This window comes from Perca flavescens, chromosome 8 (genome assembly GCF_004354835.1).
Source record: "Perca flavescens isolate YP-PL-M2 chromosome 8, PFLA_1.0, whole genome shotgun sequence".
Lineage (NCBI taxonomy): Eukaryota > Metazoa > Chordata > Actinopteri > Perciformes > Percidae > Perca > Perca flavescens.
Genome location: NC_041338.1, coordinates 26,303,776 through 26,327,401, shown reverse-complemented (window position 1 = coordinate 26,327,401; position 23,626 = coordinate 26,303,776). Strand labels below are relative to the sequence as shown.

Genomic DNA, 23,626 nt, shown 5'->3' with positions numbered 1-23,626 from the left:
AACATGTTGTCATGTAAGGTTGTTGTGATAGCTAGCTCTGTCAATGTGCAAGAACTTGTGTCATTACCTGCTCATGTGCTGTAGCGTGATGCCTCATGTGATGTAAAATGCCAACAAACCCCAACATGGGGGTGTCCCATTCCCTTCACCTTTTAATGCTTTGTTTGTTGCTGTTCTCCTCCCCTCGTTTTGACCCCATATTCATCCCTCTTTCTTTGCATCAGTTACACCAGTGGCTGTTGGTGTGTAGATTATCCATGGCGTGTTAACACAGCCAAAGGAGTGAAGAGGAAAGGAATAGGGAGGAAGAGGAGGAGGAGATGAAGAGTTGAGCTTCAACTGCTTCACCTGTGGAGAATCCACATCAAAGGGGGACACAGTAGTATTGGTCTGTGTATATAATTCACGTCAGAGAGTGATGCTAATAGTTTAAAACACTGATGCTGTCTGCACTGGCCAGGTCACACACAATTAGTAAACAATACGGTTGTGTCATGCAGTGTAGAGCTCTTCTTAAGTGTTTCAGCAATTTACAATATGTGCAACTCACATATTAAATAAATACCAGGTCAGAATGAACCCCAACAATGTGAATATGGATATACAAATAGAAGAGGCTCCTCCAATTGTGGTGACTGCCTGTAACTGCAGGCACAGAACCGTAACATGCAAGTAGCTTCAGTACTACTAACCACTCTTTAGCATCTTCTGCCACTCATTTCGGTCCAGGTCGTGGTAGCAGCAGTAGGGTAACATGGTAGCCTTGATGTCCCTCTTGCCAGCCACATCCTTGAGCTCTTCCTGGAGGATTTTAAGCGTTCCCAGGCCAGACTGGATATGTAATCCATCCAGCGTGTTATGTGTCTGCCCTAGGGTCTCCTCCAGTTTGATGTGCCCCTGAGGTTTTACTTTGAGCTCCTTCTGCATATCTAAGTCCTTTACCTTGTCCCCCAGGAGGAGCCCAGAGACCCAGGCGAAGGAAACACATTTTGCCTTCTTGTATCCATGATCTCCTTCTTTCTGTTAGTTCCCAGAGCTTCAACTGAGAGCCTCGCCTTTAAGCTCAGCTCTGTCTTCACCATGACAATCCAGTACAACACCTACATCACTTCAGGCGCCGCATTGATACACCTGTGAGTCTCAGATTCTCGCTAACCCTCGCTTGTGAACAAGCCCACAAAATACTTAAATTCCTTCGGTTTGATTAGGAGTGATTTGTTTATGACTCTCTTAGAGCTGTATTCAAGCACTGGATGGCTCAGAGCACAACCCTGGTTCCCCATATTCCCTCACACCCACAACACACCCTGAGGGACTTTGTCAGAAGCCTTTATCAAGTCCATAAAGCACTTAAAGCCTTTTGGAGCTGGAACGCCTTTTCACCAGTCTATAGACATAGGCCCTGTTGCTAAACATAAAGATAAGCAGTGAACATGCTATCCAAGCCATGAGACTATAGTTAAAATTCTTATTAGGAAGCACTTCCTTTACACCATACACTTAGATACTACACAAGTGTAGAGTAAATATTTTTGTGTAGGTGAATATTGTAGTAAAAAAGATGCCAAAGTATACAAATGTTGTCAGTATGGGCAAAGTGGTTTGTTTATCATCTCCTTTCTCAAATTGAGGTGGAGTTTAGGGTTATGTGTTGATCACACCAATTGACCCTTTCTTCTAATTTCACTTAATTAAGCATACGCTGTCCATATACAAACAGGTTTGCTGTTCAGAACCTTAACATGTTCTGCCCAGTGAGTCCACATTCTACTTCCACCTTGATAGCCATGAACACTCCCACATTGTGCAAGAAAGAATGAGAGAGCATATATTCATTCAAGTGCAGAAAAGCAAGAACAGACTGATGACCATTAGGATGCAAAATGTGATGCTGATTATGACTTTGTTTGAAAATATGCTAATCTCCCCTTAGATAAATGCTAATTGAGTAAAAAGCCATTTACCTGAGAAGGCAAAGCAGTCATGTGAGAAAATGCCACACTGAAGCTACTTATTTTGATAGCATCTGTGTAAATGGCATTTTGTGACATTTGCAGTTGTGTCTTCAGAGTTATGTAGGCAGTTAATAGATTTTGACTTCTAATCTGAGGCAGCTAGACTCATTATTGAGCAGTTCAAATGTTAACCTGTCTTTAGTGGTCTCATTGATCCTAATCAAGCGTCTGATAGCAGGCATGTCCATGTTATTGTCTTTAGACTTTACTGATAAGGGCCACTTATCTGGAATAATATAAATTTCTCAAAATCTTGAAAACACAGATGAACAGGTGAAAGGCACGGCATAAATGAGATGCAAGTGTTTGCTCTCTATTTTGCAACTTTTATTAAACCGCATTCCACATTATTTGTTTTTAGTTGCTTTGTGCAACTCACAACTTAAAGTAAAGATATATATTTACAAAAACTGAACTTTGTTTGAATTTCAGATCTTTCCGTTCTGACTCACTCAAACCAAATGACGTTTGGTGAAACCAAACAACAAATCAACTACCTCATTCAGTAGCTGTAGTGCACTGTTTTTCTACTTGAATGTGTGAGATGAGAATATAGAGAGAAATCCATGTATTTCAAGGCAAATTATCTATGACAAATTGACTGTTATAGAGATCCTATAGTGCCTATTACTGACTTATCAGTGCATTTGTTGGTTATTCTTTTTTCCTTTTATTGACAGTTGCCATCGTTACAGAGGCAGGGCCTGTGTCCTAGGAAACGATGGAGCTTTTGTAATAGACTGCATTAGAACTTTGTGTGTGTGTGTGTGTGTGTGTGTGTGTGTGTATGTGTGTTTGTACTTGTGTGTGTGTGTGTACTTGTGTGTGTGCATGTAATGGATCCTACATCTGAATCTTGTAAAAGCTACTTATAATGAGGCACAGTGAAAGAGAAGAAATGAGAAAAAAAGATACAACATACGAAGCAAGAAAAAAAAGCTGTTGCAAATGTAGCACAAGTTTGCAAATGAAAACCGTGAATCATGTCACCTTGCAAAATTCATCGAGTGAGTGGCATGTTTAAATCATAAAACTGATGCCTGACCCATTGGTGTCTTATCGAAAAAATAAATAGACATCATGTCGAACTACAATTTATATATAGATCTAGGTAGAAAACTATTTTGCAAAAATATCAAGACAAACAATTTTGGACAAAGGCAAGAACAGTATTCAGCATGCCCCTCTTGAGTGCAGATAAGAAATAAATCTGAAATCCTTGAACTTTTTTTTTAAGCTTCCTGGTCACTATAACAACAAAGAAGAGTCAGCTCTTTGCTCTCATTTGGTCCTATTTCAAAGTGACTGTACATATCTTTCTGGTAGACCCACCCAGTGGGCTGTTAAACTGTATTACAGCCAGAGGATATGTAATAATGTAGAAGTGATATCTAAGATATTACCATTTTGTGGGTGGGCCATGATACTAATGCTTGCAAAGGGAACTTTGACTATATAGAGTTATAGAGCATCCTACGGAAATGCTTTCAAATGAGAAATGGTCAAATCTTACAATGCAAATGTAAAGAGAGCAGAAAATGAGAAAGTAGAAATGTGATCAAATTGATAAATAACATTTAGTCATATCACATTTTACAGTTATGGATGTTTTTTGAATTTCTGATATCTGATCTATGGTCTTTCAAATGTCATTCAGTATTTTTATCTTCTAAAATGTTAAAGTGTAGTGTCCAATGTAAGCCTCATCCTGTGAAACACAAACATGTCATTAAAGACATAAAGAGAGCAGGAATCATCTCCACCACCTCCCTTCTGTCTGACACATAGATAGCATGTGTCAACCCAACCATCATCATCTTAACTGCAGGGTAAAATGAGGTCAAGCTGTATACATACAGTAACCTCACACTAGGTGTATGGTGTGGCAGAGGTGTGTGAGTGGAGGAGGCAGATTTTAGTCATTGAAATAGATATAATTTATGGGATCTACTTTTTTGGCCCTCTGTGTCACTTTGACATAGCCTCATTTCACTGCTTCTCCAGCCCTCCCTCCTCTGTGCTGTGTGTGCTGCTGCCTGATGCTGCTTAGACATTAACATTCGGCAGCCATCTCGGCCCCTCAGTCCCTGCGGTAATTGGAAAGCCGTCAGCAAGCCGTTGTTTCGATAGAGAGGGGGACAAAGAAAGAGAGGCTGTGTGAGATGGGGAGAGCAAGAAAAGCAATAGAGAGTTTGGGAAAGAATGAGACAAACAGGGCTTGAAATGAGGAAACGGGTGAACAGAAAAAGGTAGGAAGAGTGGTAAAGGGCACATGAGGTTTGAATCAGGTGAATAAAAGAATGATGGCTATAAAGTGACTGATACAAAGTGCCGGTGGATGAATGGCAAGAGACTGAAAGAGGTTGAAGATTGATAGATAGATATGAAGGGTTTAAAAGAGTTCTAATCTGTCAAGGAAATGTTGCAGAGACTAGCATCAAAGTCCCAGTTTATAATCAAGTTGTAATATACACAAGCACACTCTCAAGCAGATTTCAGACCAGGTAAACATCTGATTTTATTAAATATATTTATAAGTGATTGATGTATATGTATTACATGTGTTTTGAATCTAAGGCTTGAGAGAAAGCTTAGACAACAAGAGCAGCAGAATGATGCTGAATACAACTTACACAGTGGTGGCAAAGAAGTGATGAATGAAGACTAGGCGGAGCTCTGCTGCTGCTGTATTAGAATTCACCATGAGAGAGAGAGAGAGAGAGAGAGAGAGAGAGAAGAAAGAGAGAAAGAAAGAGAGAGTGTGGAGATGCAATGCGAAGAAATGTTAAGAGGGTGAAATGGAAGCAAAAGAATGAGAGAAAAAAGGAGGGGATTCAAGTCAAAGGGAAAGAGGGAGGAGCGACAATTTAACCAAATGGGCTGGTGCTTTTTGCCCCCCGCCCCACTGCACACAAGCACACACATACATACACGCACACACACACACACACACAGATACTCTCACAGCTGCCTCAGGGAGTCATGGCGCATGCACGCTTGCAGACAGACAGGCTGGATGAGATCAGTCGTGCTCTGGGTCTAGTGTGTGTATGTGAGTGTCAGCGATGTGTTAGTTGTGCATATGCTGGTTGTGGCGTATGCCATGCTAGCGGAGGTGCAATGTTAGCAGAAGTGGAGGGGACTGTCTGTGTATGTGCCTGTGCGCACGGCTAGAATGCACATAGAAGGCTTGTGGTGTGTGAGTGTGAGCGAGCCATCAAAGGGGAGGGGAGCCACTGAGCGCAGCAGCGGCAGCAGCAGCGGCAGCAGCGGCGGCAGCGGCGGCAGCAGCGGCGGCATTGCCAGAGTGTGTGTGAGTGTGTGTGAGCGGTGTGTGTGTAAGGGGTGGAGGGGAGAGGAGAGGCAGACACGGCAGGACTCCCAGGAGAAGGAGCGGGAGTCGGGGAGCAGACCCAGCCTCTGTTCTCCACAGCAGGAGAACCAGGACCCTAGGACTTGGCAGGATCTGTAACCCAGCCTGGAGCAGCTGGAACTAGGGACACACAGGGATCTCTCTCCCTCTCTGGAGGTGGCTTCTTCTGGAGCCCCAACTCAGGATGTGTTTGACTAAGGGGGGCTTCCAGACGGATCTGACAGACCCACACAGGGAAGGAAACAGTGCAGTCCGTCTTATCGTTAAACATTTCTGCTTCTGCCTCGGTTAGGATGCGGGGCAGAGGGGAGAGATAAAAGGACAGGGTAAAAGGGAGCAAGAAGGATATTGTCTGTGCTATTAAAGAAGGAAGAGAGGGAATAAGAAGAGGACGAGGGGGAGAGAGTGGTTGGGAGGAGTGTACTCTCCTCTCATGACTCTCCCATGGAACACTGACTGTTGACTGTTGATCGGCAGTCACTTGGACTTGTTTATGAATCCCTCCCCGGTCAGCATTACAACCAGGGGGTGTCACCAGGTTGCTGTCCCGCTGACGAACATGTCGGTGACCACAGGCTTCAGTTACCAGCTCCCTGGAATCACCACAGTAACATATGTGTTTGTTTACAGCCCTGGCTCAGTGCAGCGAGACCCAAGCCCCCCTCATCACACGCCTCCAGCGCTGAGGGGCCCCCGCGGGCCCAAACGGAAACTCTATAGTGCTGTCCCGGGACGTACCTTCATTGTGGTCAAGCCCTACACGCCACAGGGGGAGGGAGAGATCCAACTTAACCGTGGAGAGAGAGTCAAAGGTAGGTTGTCTGCTATTATATTTCTACATCTTTTATTCCCTCACTTAACCTAACACTGAAACTACTGCTACTGTTAATGTTCTGTATTTCATCAGCACTAGTTATGTTTAGGATGTCCTGTAATGTGTGGCTCTCATGACTGTCAGAGCTGGTTTTGTTGCAGATTAAAACAGCAGACATTCCTATGCTCTCATACTTCTCAGATACAAAGCACACCATTACTTCACTATGTTTTTGGCTGCAAAGCAGTTATGTAATCACTCAACCTGGAAGTCATTTCAGACATTGTGAATTATCATTTCATCCACTTTGTAAATGTGCTTTTTTCTGCTTTACACAAAGGTGCTGTGGCTTCGCTTTTATGTGTTTGTGTGTGTGTGCTTTTGTCTCCATCCATGCTTCACTCAAGACTATGACTGTAATGACATGGAAGGTAAACTCCATAATATTCTTCTCACCCTGTATCCCTCCCATACACTTCAGTGTGTCAACCCTACACATACAGTGTGGCAATTAGTTCATGGTCCTGTTTGAATCCACTTGAGACATGTGTACAATCTCTATATCAATCTGTGATTACTTCAAGGAGAGAACATGCAAATTCAAACAGGTCCCGTGTGCTGTTGGTTGTTGGTATGCATACACACACACTGTGCCCTTCCTCCTCTCTGAGAGTGCATTCCCCTGAACATATACTGTAACTGCTTTTCTCCCTCATCTTATCACCTGTCCACAGACCCCCAGCTCCACATTGACCCCACACCCTACATGCTGCCACTTCACATACATCACCATGGATCAAACCCACATTAGCCTAATGAAAACAGTTCCCTCATGTCCTCAGAAAGGCCGGAGAGAAAGAGCGGCTGCACTCATGCTGAGACCTCTCATGTTCCTTTCAGGTCTACAGAGGCACAGGAAGTACAGATTAAGGGTCAATTTGGAATTTCAATTTGGATTTTGTGCAAACAACCAAAACACACACACACACACACACAAACACACACACACACACACACACACACACACACACAACCACTTGTATCTCTTTTTCCCTCTTTCTCAGAAACATTCAGCAGCAAACAACACACAAACAGTTGTCTAAACCTCTTCTAAGACCCCTTCTCTCTGCCTGGATACATACAGTATTCCCACCCCATCCTAGATGCTTTTGTGTTCCAGCTTCCCTGACCTTAAAAACATTTACCAGTGGACCTCCTCCTGTATGCTTTGATGCCTCGTCTTTATAGCATTGTGTCTTTTTCATGGAAACTCAACTGTCATTTACACAAGAATTACTAATACAGATGATAAACAATTTAGATTCAATAAATCAGACTCATGTTTTTGCTGACCAAAACCAAATGTTAAAGCATTGTCTGAAACAGCGATGCATACTGATGTTGACACAAATGTTATCGGAAATGTGCTAACTCAACAGCAGCCAGTATGCCTCCATCTACTGAATGGATCTGCCGTCACTGGCTTTTCTGTCGGTGCAGCTGAATCCATAACCCTGCCACTAATGTGAACACACAGTGTTTTGCCGTTCTTTCATGTTGGCCATGCAGGAAACAAGCTTACAATTGCATGGCTGCCAGCACCATGGCCCAGCCAAGTAAACCATCTGGCTCTGTTATGCAACACTGACCATCATAACCATTACTGTGTTGCATTCACTGTGCTTCTGTTATCCTGGGATATAAACTGAGAAATATGTCATTGATGTCAACTGGTTGTTGAACAGTGCAGTAGTCCTAGCAGGTAGAACTGCAACAAATAGTCGACTAATTGAGTAATCGCTTGACAGAAAAATAATCGCAAACTATTTTTATAATCGTAGTTTGTTTATATAATCGTTTTCACATTTCATGCAGAAATGACAGAAAATGCTGTTTTCAGCCCCTTAAATATGGACATGTCCTTTGTCTCATATTAAACTGGGGTTAAGACTAACAGAACAAGACATGTAAAGATATCACCTTGGACTTTGAGAAACTGGGATGGACTTTTTTCACCATTTTCTGTCATTTTATAGGTCAAATGATTAATCAATAAACCGAGAAAGTAATCGGCAGATTAATCGATAATGAAAATAATCGTTAGCTGCAGTCCTACTAGCAGGGAATGACCAGCCCTCCTGGTGCTCAGAGGCAAGGCCTGAGAAGCAACTTCCTTTAGGGATGGATGACCCCTGATTTGATACATAATGCATTTCATCTCATCTGCATTCATAAATAGATGAGTTGTTAATAGTAATAGGGCTCATTTGCAATGGAGGACAAGAGGAGGTAAGGCAAGTGAAAGAGAGGGGAAACGATAGGAAGATTTATTTATCTTTTCCTTTCTTATTTTCCTGATTAAGGTGACAAACAAATCAAAAACATCTAAACCTTAAGAGATTTTGATTAGCTTCAAGCCACAACTATTGTATTTGTGTGTCAGTGTGCATGTATGTGAAGTAAATATCAACAGAATTGTTTGTACCCTGAAGTAAACTGTGATACTGCTTCAGACTACAAATATATTGATGATTCAGTTAGTTAGATAATTAGCCTCATTACCCCCCCTCAACCCCCAAACACACACACACACACACACACACACACACACACACACACACACACACACACACAGACATACATACACATATGGAGCCACACACACACACACAGTCACTCATACACTCATCTCTGTCTTCCTGTTAATGTCCTCACACCCTTGTGAATCACCAGCTATTCCAGAGGAGCATATTTATGATGAGATCAGACTGGGTAAATCTCACTAAATGATTTGTCTGTTTGTATTTGTGTGTGTGTGTGTGTGTGTGTGTGTGTGTGTGTGTGTGTGTGTGGGTGTGTGGGTATAGGTGTGTGGGTGTGGGTGTGTTAGCATCCATGCTTAAATTTGTTTAAGCATTTAAGCTTTAGCTTAAATGTGTATTAGCTCACCTGTTAGTAGGACAGATTGGTGGCCTGTTGAGGCAAGGAATATTGTTTGTCGTACAGGGAAAGAGGTGCCACACTGTGTAGTTTAATGAAGAAGATTGATTTTGTTCTAATGGGAGACATACTTTAGTTTTTAGCAGTAGACTGTAGCACATTCCCAGTCAAGTGTGTTTACAGCAAATCTTTTTTTTAATATAAGATTATCAAAGCTTTAAGAATTTCACAATATAATGATTTCTTGTCTACTTCTTTTTAGTGATGGAGGACTATCTGGACTCCAATGGTAAATATAGTATTGTAGCAAAATGTTCCATAGCACTTAGTTTTATGTAAACCCCACAGCTGACCTTACTGGTATCATTATCAAGATATTTATCACAATTTGAGTGGAAAACAATTTTTTAAATTTAATGAGAGTAAGGTAAACTGAAGGGTCTTCTACGGCTGGGCAATATATACATTTTCTGTTGATATGATATTAATATGATAAAGTGTTGTCTTTTCCTGGTTTTAAAGGCTACATTACAGTAAAGCAAAATTGTCTGAACTACCATACTGTTCTAGCTGGTTTTTTTTGTTCTAGCTTTTACCCACTTAGTCATTATATCCACATTACTGATGATTATTCATCAAAAATCTCATTGTGTAAATATTTTGTGAAAGCACCAATTGATAACCCTACAATATCGCCACAATATCGTTCCAGAGGTATTTGGTCAAAAATTTTGTGACATTTGATTTTTTCCATATCGCCCAGCTCTAGGGTCTTCCTCAATTATTTATTGCTTTTTACACAGCATGATCGATTTCTTGCAATGACCAATAGCCGACTGAAACTTAAAAACTCCTGTTTGTTATTTAATGTTAAGATTCCCCATAAGTGTTAGCAGAAATATTCAGTATGTAATCCATGCTGTAGCAGTATGGACGTATATTGATGACAATTGATTTGAGAGAGCACAAAACAAATTCCAAGCACCTCTCAGTCAGCAAATCCGATTTGAGCTTCTAGGCATTTGAGATTGTGTGGCTGTGCACTGTAAATTTAAATTCAGCCAAATTCTGGCAATCCAACTGATCCCCATATTGTCGCCTAGTTTATTCATATCGGTATGTTGGATGTGCGCCACACCTATTCCGAAAATACTGTCATTCTGATTGTAGCCACCATCAATAATAATTTTATCATCATTTTCTGTTTGAACCCTTAGTTTAATTACATATGGAGTTGGATCGATTACAGTAAACCCTACCACTGTATATCAGGCTCATTAGATTTCTGAGCAGCATTTAGCTCAGTGGTGACAATGAGCCTCATTCTTAAATACTTTTCTTCTAATGGTTAAAATTATTCCACAAAACGGACAGTGAAAAAAAAAAACTACACTAGTTACCATGGCCACGAGGATACAAAGCTATTAACTACTTAGTAACTACTTTTAAATTAAGTTGACTCCCAAATTGACTCTGCCATTATGGCTTAAAAAATAATAATAATGTGATTCTAGTCATTTACTGTTAATGCATTAAGTGTAGAAAGCCAGTACATATGTTTAGGTTTGAGCATTGTGTTTTTATGAATTTGTTTACTTGTATCATTTTACAGTAATTAAGTATTTACACTATAATGAAAATATGACACTATCTTTTTAATAGTTATGTATTAATCCATGTGATGCTTTATAGCTGACATCCAGTATAATGAAGACGAAGAGGATTGTGCCAATGACATTAATGATGATGATGAACATAAAGGTAAAATGTGCATAAATAATTTTTATTTTTGAAAGAAGGATGACAAAGTGGTTAAAACTGTAAATCAACAAGGAGGCAAAATTCTTTACCATTCTGCTACCACAAATAAATGATGTGAATGTTGCAGGCTTGTGTTCTATGTAGTGACTTCCACGGTTTATTTACAAGTTTACAATTTAGATCTACTGTGTGAAACCAATTAAAAAAAAGTAATCTGTGAGATTGAGATGTGTAACGGGAAGAAAGACTTTTTATGGTTCCACATTTTCATCCTTCATTTTCACTTAGACTAGCACTGATAGATGCACATATAACCCCCAAGAGCAACAGTAGATGGGCCCTAAATGGGTGCTTAGTTTCAATGACTGAATCAAATGCTACAGTCCCCATGAGCATGTGTTTTATCCAACCAGTTCCTCCTCCAATATGAAGAACTGTTTGGAAAAACTCCCAGTCTTTACTCTGTGATTGTCAGTCCATTGGTCTGCTGTCTGAGATCAATGTCTCTAGACAGCCTTCGTCTAGACAAACAGCTCTGCTGTCCGCCATTTAGCAGGGTCGTGTGTGTGTGTGTGTGTGTGTGTGTGTGTGTGTGTGTGTGTGTGTGTGTGTGTGTGTGTGTGTGTGTGTGTGTGTGTGTGTGTGTGTGTGTTGTGTGTGTTCTGTCTGTGTGATCCCTTTGGTACACTCCATTAACAGGTCACTTGCGACCATCCCCCCCACCCTCTTGCATCCCCTCTCTATACTCATTCCCCTGCTCACCCCAGTGCTTGTTTCCAGTCTTCCCCTTTATTGATGTAATCTGATCTCATCTTCCGGATGGACATTTCTTGAAAGGCCACTTACTATCACCATGGTAACAAACAGGGATACACAGCTTTTTGCACACTTGTGACCCCATCCAAACCCACAATCGCAGATACAAACACATTCACAAACATTGTACACACTTGCTCAAAGTCAACACACAATTGCAGGTGCAAAGGTAACACACAGGAACACAAAAACCTGTTCAACGGAACAGATGTGTGTATCAACATGCTGGTTCCCCCGCTGGGAGCATTAACTGCACGTTCAGGACATTCTTCTCCTCAACAAGGTGACACATTTAAGAGCATGCTTCCGTAACAATGTATTACATCTCACACACACACACACACACAACATACACCTTCACCAAACGCCATTATAAATCTTGCAGACAGCCATGAAAATGAAACCAGCACAAGTAACGTTGAAATTAGACATTCACAAACATGATTAATGGGGTTTGGCCGCACCCAGTGTGTGCAGAATATTAACACTGCTATGGGCAGTGGAGGATACCTGGACCAGCTATACCGACACAAACACACACACACACACACACACACACATATACTGGGTTTTAATGGATTATTCCAGGTCTAGGTCCACATGTTTAGAAAGCAACTATTACTGCTGTTATGATCTCTGGGAATACTCACAGTAGCTCAGCCATGTACGTACTAATGCTGGTATACTGATCACATGTCATAGAACTGCAAAAGCTTTCTGTTAAACCCATTGTCTGAAGGTATGCTTCTCTTCTCATGTCTCTCCAACAATAGCTACACATACTATATGTGTTTTGAACAAGATTTTAAAAATGAAGCACTGCACAATGCATTATGTTTTTGACTTCAAAAGTTGCTATTGTTAAGACTAAAATGCATATGCATCTGTCTGTTACCAAGCAACAGGTGCTAAGTGCATTACAGCTCTGGTATGTTTTTCCAAACATTTTATTCATAGTGGTTTTGCATACATATTAAAACAAGGCATACAAATAAAATGCATGCGTACACACACACACACACACACACACACACACACACACACACACACACACACACATATACATTGATAGTAACAGTAAGGTGCTTCATACAAAGAAGAGAGACTTCTTTGATGTGCTGTAACCCCTATTCTGAAGGATTGCCAGACATGCAAAATGCCCATCAACTCCCTTAACTAGGTCCCAAATTTGGGGGGCTGAATCAGATTTCCATAGTTTAACAATGCATCTCTTGGCAAATATCATGCTGTACGCTAAAGTGTGATTTATGGTTCTGCAGAGGCTCTACGCAGAGCTTTTGCCGTAGCCTACGTATGTGGCCTGAAGTTTATAGTTGTGTTGTTGTGTGCGTCAATCTAATAGCAGGGCCGGCATGTGTTTGTGGGGAATGTGTTGTAGAGCGACGTGATTAACTTCGGAGCGAGTGCTGACTCTAGAGGCATAGTGGGAGAAGCAAAGTGTCTTCCCTGTGCTTTCTGGCCACGGTGGGAAATATGTAGCAGGAAAAGTTAACCCTCTCCTACGGCATGGATTTAACGCAAAAGCATAAATCAGGCTTAAGGCTGTGCGGGCGTTGTGGTCTAATTTTTCCAACGGTTGTGGAGTACCTAAGTAAAGCAGTTTTAGGGTCATGGGTTAAATTACATTTAAAAACAGTTGAATACCATTGGAATAGGAGAGACCAAAAAGTATGGAGTTTTAGACACATCCAGAAATGGTGGATAGGAGTACCCTCAGCAACTTTGCACCTATTGCCTGAAGGCGAGAGATCACGAAAAATTCTGTGCAATTTACCCTTAATTAATGTAATGTAGTCCATGAATTACTTTCAAATGGATCTGTTGGTATCATCAAGTATCATCATCAATTTTGATGTTTAACTCTTGTTATTAATTTGGAGGTGGATTTTTCTAGTTTGCTTGAGAATATGAAAGTCTAGTGTCAGGCACAAAGTCTGGCACTACTTTCAAAAATTCCATTTGGTTCTAAGAAACAATATTCTTTTACCTACATATTTTTTTACACATATTCCTACATTTTATCTGCTACTTAGAAAACAGGTTGGGTGAGATATTGTGTGCTAAGTGTTGACTTTAGACTATTTAGACTACCATTTTTAGCCTCCAACAGTGAGCTTGAGTTGAATTAATTAGACTTCCTCTCTGTCTGCTAGTTGCATGAAGTGTACCGTACGCGTGTGTGGGTATTTCTGTGTTTGTGCAAGTATGAGCGTCTCTCTATTGTTGCTTGCATCATGAAGTGTGTATGTGATGCGTGCACGTGTGTAGATTTGTAAGTGAATGTCTGCCTCTGTGTGTGTTTGTCTTTGAGCAGCACAGTGTAAATAATTGCCTCCCACAAGTTAGATAAACAGCATCCTTCAAGTATTCAGCAACCAGCTGTCCTAATATCCGAAGCACATATGGGAGAAATGTCTCTCTGTCTTTCTCTGCCCTTGTTCTGTCTGTCTTTCTCTTTCTATCTTGTACCTATTCGCAAATGCATGCACAGACACAATATATATCTTTTTTTGATCAGATATACACTGCTTATACGGGTTTAGTGTTTTTGATCATTTATTGTAGGGTAAACATTCTGCAATGTGTGCCTTCCACCCATTTACTTGCACTTCATTAACACAATGTGAGACCTCATTTAGATCAACTATATAACCTTTGAGGTCAACAGTGTTGAATGCATTTAAAGTTATTGTACAGTATGACGGCATTTAGAGACGTAGCTGTAGTGATGTAAAGAGTGTCTAAAGAGAACCCTGCTGAACATTCCTTAAGGCTAAAACAGTAATAGCACCCCTTTTGCACACAATTTTACACTTGTAGGTTGTTTCCCAAAAGCATCCTCACCTTATTACTCATTACACATGCTTACTACCTGCTAGCTACACAGCGTAAGTCAAATGTTACGCTCTTCTTAGGTATGATCCATAGATGTGAAAAGTGTGGCTACAAGATAGGTGAATAAAAATGTATCATTCCTAAAAAGCACATTTTTAACATGCCCCTCACCAACCCCTCACGAGGAAACCCTGAGAGCCCACAAAGATGTAATAGCATAGTGCCGTCTGCATTGGGGCAGTGGAGGAAAGAGTATGTTGGCAATGAGGGTTAGAGCGTGTATGCCATGTTCCACAGGAGAAATTATTATTATCACAGTATGGACCTGAGGCGAGTCAGTTTATTAACAGATTTCACTCGTTGGTCATTAATAATGTTCAAAGCTGTGTGTGTGTGTGTGTGTGTGTGTGTGTGTGTGTGTGTGTGTGTGTGTGTGTGTGTGTGTGTGTGTGTGTGTGTGTGTTATTGATACTGGACATGCCCAAGGCAAGGACGTTGATGTCACAGCTAACCTTCAGCTATCCAATCAGAATGGCAGTGGGGTGCAAAGTCCCGCCTACGCACCTACCTGCTCCCTGCTGAACACACCACCTGTCCTCCTGTTACACTCTCATCCTCTTTATCTTGTTGTTGTCCAAACGTGCCAATACGTTGCACGCTAGCTCACAGGATCATCCCACACTTACCCTCTAATTGAAATTAAAACCCATGCTTGCCTAACATACATGAATTAGTTAATCAGTAGATGAATAAACACGAACAAGAAAACTGCTGCATTAACAGGAGCCATTGACTGACACAGAGATACATATTCAACAAAACACTGATATCCTTTTAATTTACAATCACTTTATCATGTTCAATGTGATGCACACTGTTTGAGTTGGGCACGCTGAGAACAGCGCTGAACTGACTGAGTGACTCCAGATGGTTGTTAACAACAGGCATATTTGTCCTGCACAGTGACAACCTACTCTGCCGTCGTGGGTGTGAAAATGCGTGTGTAAAGGTCATGTCCTTACCTGGTAATGTCAGGTAGAGTAGCTTTTAACACATTTTGAAAAACCTTGTGTCTTGACCTCTTATTGTTGAGCTCTCCCTCCAAATACACGCAGAATCTCCCAGAAAAAAACAACAACAATCAAACAAGAACTGAGATTATCCTTGTTATTAATGTCCTTTAATTCAGCCCCCTGATGACCACTCGCCAACCTAACTCTCACATGCATCCACATGCAATTTCAGTCAACATTTTTGTCATGTAATAATATCTAGCGGAGGCTGGAGCATGGGCGCTGCTCAGCTCATTACAGCATGTTCATTTATCACAGCATAAACACCATCATTTATGTGTCACCCTGACTCGTCAATCAAACTATTAGGTGTGTGATTAACGACTCCACAACAAACAATCTATCACTGATCTATTAACAATCAACAGACAATCAATGGTTGGTCTACAGCTAATCAATCACTGGCATACTCTGATGGAGAACTCCACTATTTTCTGTTCCTTGTTGGTCGGTGTACCATGTGAAACCATATGATATGATTTTGTCATATCAGTATGTGTCCATGTTTTGATGGAGATTTTTTTGCGTGTGCTCATGCATACATATTAATGATAATTTAAGGGTGTCCCCGACTAAGAATTTACATAGTCAAATCTGATTGGTCAAGTCTTGCCTCAGCTGTGATAACGCTGTGTGTAAAGTTCCTTTTGTATGAAAACATGCAACCGATTAGGACACAGACATAAAAAGAGTAGCTTCTTATTGTATAAGTAGTCTATATCCACGACGTTCCACTTCCGGGATTGCTCCGGTGCTGGCGGGATGTCACTCTTTTCGGCCAGATGTCCGTTACCTTGCGCTTTCTTTGTGTTGTAATTTTGAACTTTGGTCGATTTATGAGGACTATGGTTAACTGCTCCTCAGATCTCTGCAGGGTAAATCCAGAGTGCTTGTTTGTCTGTCTGTCGAATCTGAGTGTTCTGTTGTACGAATAAAACAACTTTTGAACGTACATGTTCCACCAAAACAAGTTCCTTCCCAAGGCTATTTTGCAGCGGCACTGTGGCTCCGTCCAGCACTTAGCACCTCCCAAGACGATTGTGATTGGTTTAAAAAAATGCCAATAAACCACAGCAGTTTTTCTCCCATCCCAGAATGCTGTGTGGACTAGCCAGGCCCTCCACAGCGCTGTGGAGGAAGGTCTGGCAAGGTACTGTTGTATAAGTGTTGCAGGGGTGTAGAAGATTAATTGCACGTGGCCTGGAGCGCGTGCTCGCGTGTCACTCAAGCAGTCAGCAGCTGGCACGCGCTCCCGTTGACGAGAAGCGCACACTCTATACTTCTTTTACAATCCGTTTGTCATAATTTTTTTTTCTGCCTCAAACGTTGCCTCGTTGTATATATGGCCGTGGCTTGCTAGTCTGGTGTGCGGGATTTGGTGATCATTGAGGCAGACAGATCATGCCTTACTTTGTAACATCTTTTGCTATTTCAAAGTGTACCCACACTTAAGATTTTCTTTTTTACAGACATTTTCAGTTAAAAGTTTAAATCCCTGCTGCCAAGATGCTTCTCCATCGGTCACGGATCATGGAAAGTGAAACTTTAATCTGTCATGGGGCTTTGTTGATTTACTCACGCACTTTAAAAAGATTTATTAAAAGCTTCTTTCTTTGCACATTTTGATTTACCGCATTATATGTTGATATTTATATAATAATATGCTGTATATTAACTTATTGGGAGAAAACAGGTAGTTATATGTAAAATCCGACATTGAGCACCCCCAATATAGCCCAAATGGTATGATTCTCATTTCATAACACCTCTGCAAAGATTCGACTGTGAGAATCATGGTCCTTCGATCGAAGCATCAAATATTCAACATGGCATCATGACTTTGCGTAAACATACACGCCACTTTCCTAAAGCCAAATGGCGTATTATCTGTACGCATTTTGAGCTTTCCACGTCTATGTAAACGTACCCACCACACGTGGCATCGCCACATTGTGTGTTATCGCGAGAACGTGAAGTACTATCGCGAGAACAACGTCACACGCGTAAAAAAAAAAAGGTTTTAGTGAAAAGAACACAGGGAAAGGCTTTAGTAACCCAAAAAAGCGACAAAAACACGGAAAAAAACGACAAAAATACGCTTAGGAAAACAATAAACGGTTGGGTTTAGGAAAGAAACATTGGGGAAGACTTAAAAAACAATAACAAAAAAAAACAACTGAAAATCGCCACACGCGGAACGCGATCCCAGCTCTCCTGGGTGAAAGTCCCCAACCAACCTCCCTCTGCGGACCTACGTCTTTTTATCCTACTAGCTATGGCGAAAATTCACTCGTAATGTAGGTCAATGGTGGGGGAATTGCATTGATAAACACGCTAAAAAGCGATTTTGCGTCTTGATAACACGCCAAAATGGCATACGAATTTGCGTGTCATACATACGCCACTTCATGAGATCAGTCTGGAATATTCGACTATTCAGGGTCACCCATGTGATAATTCACCATTGAATTTAATAGTTTGTTCCTATTTCTGTGCCATCAGAGCCAGGCATGTGAGTGATATTGCCCTGGAGTAAGAAAAAAAGAAGAAGCAAAGACAGAGGGTGACTATTAGATAGCCTGTTCTATTTTTGTCTCCACCTGAGGGTTGACACAGAAGGACAGAATGAATGAGAAATGGAATAAAAAGCAAGTGAGAATGAAAGAAGAGGAATGCCATGTAGCATCACTCAAGCCTGGGAGGGAGGGAGGGAGGGAGGGAGGGAGGGACGAACAACATGAGAAGAAAAGAAAGAGGGATCCCTCTGAGTCAGCCTTGGAGTTTTCCTCCCTCTTCTCTTCCTCTGCTTCCTCCCACTATAATTTACAACACTCCAGCCCTCTTTGTTCTTCCTTTTTTTTTTTCCATAGCCTTCTTCCTTTGCTCCACTCCTTCTCCTGACTCTGCTGTCATTCACAACAAAAGCCATTTATTCTTCTATATTTTCAAATTTTTTCTTTAACTTTTCAAGTCTTTATTTCTTTCAGGCTCTCTCTCAGTTGAATACTGATGAGCCAGAGACTGCACCACTCCCTCGCCCTCTTGTAAGCAAAATAAGTCCTGTGAGAAGGAACATGCAGCAAACACAACACACATTTGACTCAGAGCAGTGTGGCTATCGCTCTTCCTACTTATTTATTGTCTCTCTACTTCATTCAGTCTTGTATCTACTCTGGGGTCCACTCACACTGTCCCACATCACCTTCTTAATTGTCAGCCATCTCTACTTCTCCTATTCCATGTCCACCTCCATTCTTGTCATTACACTTCATTTCTTTACCTATTCAGTTTCTGTTATTATAACCAGTATTGCTATATAATACTTAATCGATATGGTTCCATGTGTCCTCTGTTCTCCCTCCAGAGCATTAGCATGTTTTCTCCTCCGCATATATTACAAGTAATGAAAACCATACCTGTTGCGCAAACAACATAGTCATCCCCCTTTCTCTTTCGTGTGTGTAGGCGTGTGTTAGCATTTCTCCGTTTGTGTCCTCCTTGTTTCATAAAGATGCAACTGTGCTCTCTCTCTATTACACTGAATTGAACTGAGGTTTAATAACAAGTGCAGGGATCCAAATCTAATAACAGCTCCACTCTGGTTATTGGAATGCTCTCCACTCTCACCTTCACACACTTTATGTCAAGTGCACACACACACACAGCTATGTAGGCTGAGATATATACTTACTCAGCAAGTCCATCTTTCACATTACATTACACTTACTGTACATCACATGCAAACACGGAATAGTGCTGTGGAGTGTTTTCAGTAACACATTATTTCTAGGTTTTTTAATAGAGAATAGTACAATTCCCACATGATAGTGGGAGCTAACCCAGAGGTCAGGACCAAAGGTGGGGTCCCCAATGTATTCATATTTCATTTCATTTAAAAATAATCTAAACATTCATAAGACTTTAATGTCCTTATCTTCTGAAATTTAAACTTGAAACTTTTGGTATGTTCCACTTGGGGTTAAAGGTTGTTGTCTGTGTGATTCTTGCATGCTAATACCTCTTAACACTAGTGGTCACAATGCTGATAGTGTTTGTTACTCATTATGCTAAAGAGACACAGAGGAAACTAAGAAGCAAAGCAGTGAGAGCAGCAACAGAATGGTGAAAAAATTACAATAGCCTGTGTTTCGTCACAAAGCTCCTGCTTAGAGCTATGCTACCACCAGTAGAACAAGCTACCAGGTAGCTTACTAATTACTGATCTCCTCACTCTGTCTGTCTCACTGTTTCCCTATTTTGTTATGTCTACATTATGCAACTTTGGAATATGGATGCAGAAAATGTACAGTCCATCACTTTGAATGTGATTATTTTGGATACATATATACATCTGTCTGCCTGAAGACCACAGTTAAACAGTGAATGCTGTAAAAATGAAAAGGCAAGTGACAGATTGCTTTTGTGGAGCAGTTCAATGGAAAGCATTAAGAATAGTATGCAGCAGCTAGAGAGACAAATTTAAGAGGCAGGTTGTCTAAGCACTCCATAATAGTACCACAAAGCAGCACATCTACTTTCATTCAGCAGGTAGGAGTTAAATAGTTGCAAAAATAGGTCAGTTATCACCCCAATATTATATTTTCTTTCTTTAACATTGCTACATCCCAATATTTCAATTTGGTATGTGAATAATGATATCAAAGATGCACAGTTTCCATGTGTTTCTGATGGCAAATCCAATGTGCAGAAAGCCTACCATGGCATTTTATGGAAATCAAGCTGTGTTTTGGCTTTGGAAAGTCATCCATGGCATCCCTGTCTGAATCAGTGTGAGTGCATCAGTGGCAGTAAGCCATCAGCCTTTCTCAGCACAGCTGCATCCTTTATGTTTTTGCAGGCAAATATAGTAGTTTGACGCACCTGATACCTGTGAAAAATGTTTGTGTATGTGTTTTAAAAAGTCTAGTCCTTTCCTCACCAGCTGTCATTTATTCCTTCATTAATTCAGTTGCCCTCACTCTGTGTGTGTGTGTGTGTGTGTGTGTGTGTGTGTGTGTGTGTGTGTGTGTGTGTGTGTGTGTGTGTGTGTGTGTGTGTGTGTGCGCGTGTGTGCGTGTGTCTGTCTGTGTGTTGGTTGCTTGGTGTACAGAGAAACAAAGACGATGTGAGAAGGAGAAAGAAAATGAATGACTCAGCTCAAAGCAATAGAGCGAAGCAAAGCAAGAATTAAAATGAGCTCAATCGGTTGTCACACACAGGCAGACACACACACACACACACACACACACAAACACACACATTCGAGCAGGGATGCATTGAAGCTTGCAGGCAGGGTGTGTGAAGAGTATAAATAGCTCTGCATCCTCAATGATGCTATTTTTAAACTGGGAGCCATGACTTAACCAACCAGGCAAAACTCAGAAGTAACATGCAGGCACGCACACACACACACACACACACACACACACATACACAGAACAATATGGTACCCGACCTTTCACCATTTTCATGATGACAGCAGACTTCTTGGACACTCATGAATAACTGTTGAAAGATAGCTCTTTCCCTGTGTCAGCTTGTGTCTGTCTTTAGCTGGCTCTCATCTCTCTTTGTCATTGCTGAATGCAAGCCTTGTTCTGTCAAATTTTTTCCCTTTGTTTCATTCTCTGGGGCTCTCTATTATGCTACTCTCTTTTCTTGTCACATTTGATGCTTCGTCTGTATGTTATTTCTATATAAGCCCAGCATTTTCCATTATTGCTCAATGAGATGTTTAATCCACTAAACTATGATAACTGTCTGTGGATTTCTATGAGGCTTTACAATACAGTATGTTGGCCAGTGTTAAAGACAAAGTCTTACTTCTATTCTGGACTTCTGGATTGGACTTTGAGCTCGGATTCAGCCAGTGTAATTCAAATTGTGATATGTATAAGAAAGAACAGGAACATCAAAACTGGTCCATTGAGAGAAAAATCCAATCCCCTTTTGCATTGTGCTGATTAAAGAATCTGAATTTTGGCACAAGCAGCATAAATCCATGGAGCCATCAAGTTAGGTGTAAACATCACAGGCCGGTTGTAGCAGATGTGATGGTGTGTGTTCTTTTGGTACACATTAACACGTTAGGGTTCCTGATACCACCTTAAAAATGACTGAACAACACAGCATATCTTAATACTGTTGATGACCATGTCAGTCCCTCATGGCTACAGCTTATCCACACCACCAGCATGAAGATGCACCATGTCAAGGCACATACGTCACCAAATGATTTGTTGAACACGGTTTTTATTGCTTCTGTGGCCTGCACAGTGCCCAGACCTCAACCCTTCTGAGCATATTTGGTAATTGGTAGTTCTCAACATGACTGGGCAGCTGTTGAAACTGCAGCAACTGCTCAACTCAGTCAACTCCACATTGCACGCATCCAGCATCTTGCACAATGATTCCCAGACAAATATATGCTGTTCTAGAGGGAGCACAACATGCTACTACTGTAAATAGGTGTACATAATCAAGTGGCTACTCCACTGTATTACCACGTGTACACTGGTGTGTGTTCTTGTGTGACTGTGTGTATGATTGCATGTCAACATATGCTGTGTGTTTGCACCCACTAGTTTACCCGTGGAGGTGATTATGATTCAGCGTAGCAGGTCACTGCTTCTAGTGGTACATTTGAGATAGGCCTGACCTCTTATTGTCTGATATCCAGCTGAGGTGTTGATTGCCTCATGTACTGAACTGTTGTTAGATTAAGACCCAATTAACCTCCATAGAGAGTAGATTAAATGGCATTCATTGTTTTTCAGTGAAGCAACTCTTCCTAAACCCTATTTTTCACCTGGCGCATCTGCGCTACATTCCAGAGGCGCTGCGACCAGGCCGAGCAATCGCAGCCATTGAAGTCAATGCTTGATAGTCCACCACCCACATCACGGCACGTCCCAGAAGCGTGCGAGAAGCAGCTCTCTGCTCCTCTAAAGATACGCACCAGGTCTATTTTCGCGGGGCATTCAAACAGCTGGGCAGGAAGTAAAACAGCAAGAGCATTCTGTCAATTTACCAAAAGACACCCCCCAATATTGTATATTTCTCCTAGCCAACACCATAAACAACAAAAGACTCATCTCGGAGATGGAAAAACATAATAATAGACATCACAAACCTTTTTTATAAGGACAACTCCAGAAAAGGGAAGAGAGGCATGAAGTTTATTTGCAGGAGTGCTTGGAGTGCAAGGTAGATGCTCAATAAATACGTGATTATTCTTTCAAGTACTTGTAGAGACAATAAAATCTGCGAGTCGGGCAGGCAAGATGCTCCGCTTCTGAGTGGTATGACGCGTGGCGGAACAAAACCACGGCACAAATGTGCATGGTGGAAAATCTGGGGAAAGAAGCTAAGTGAAACCCACAGTATCAAAGTTTATTTATTTTCCTGCTTGAGGTCAGCTGCCACTCATGCCTTTTGTTCAGTGTAATTATTCTTACAGAATACCTCCATTTGAGAAATAATTTCATTCTTCATTTTGACCCAGGTATCAAGTTCTTGAGATGTTATCCTTTTCCAAAACCTCTAAAATTAAGTTAAAAACAAATGGCCATTCAGTATGAACATCAGGTACTTGCAAACATAATTTTTACTGCCTTTGCCTGCCCTTCGGCATCAAAATTCTACCTATTATTTAGTCAGAAACACATTTTAGTTAGTTTTAGTTTAGTGTTTAGCTGTAATTTGTAAGAGCTATTGGTCAGATGTTTCTTCATGGAGAAGGTCCAATAAACTAGAAAGTGATTTTTCCACCACTGAGCCAGAAATTCTTTATCGCAGAATGTGACCTTATAACATTCCTCAGAGCAGATGAGCAAATATAGTTGTTTGAAGTCACCAGTCTCAAATGCAGTTACATCTACAAAACCTTAGTAGTGACTAGGGCTGGGTATCGTTCAGAATCTTTCGATCTGGTGCCAATTTCGATACCTCAGTTTTGATACCGATTCCTAACGATACT

General features: G+C 41.2%; 1 protein-coding gene across 1 annotated transcript in view; it reads left to right on the top strand.

Annotated features, from left to right (window-relative positions):
* shank3a (SH3 and multiple ankyrin repeat domains 3a) overlaps positions 1 to 23,626 on the top strand; it is a 188,671-nt gene that overhangs the window by 119,893 nt on the left and 45,152 nt on the right. Inside the window, exon 14 of the mRNA XM_028585066.1 lies at positions 6,019 to 6,200. Coding sequence (XP_028440867.1) covers positions 6,019 to 6,200 — 182 coding nt within the window. The remainder of the gene's footprint in view (positions 1 to 6,018; positions 6,201 to 23,626) is intronic.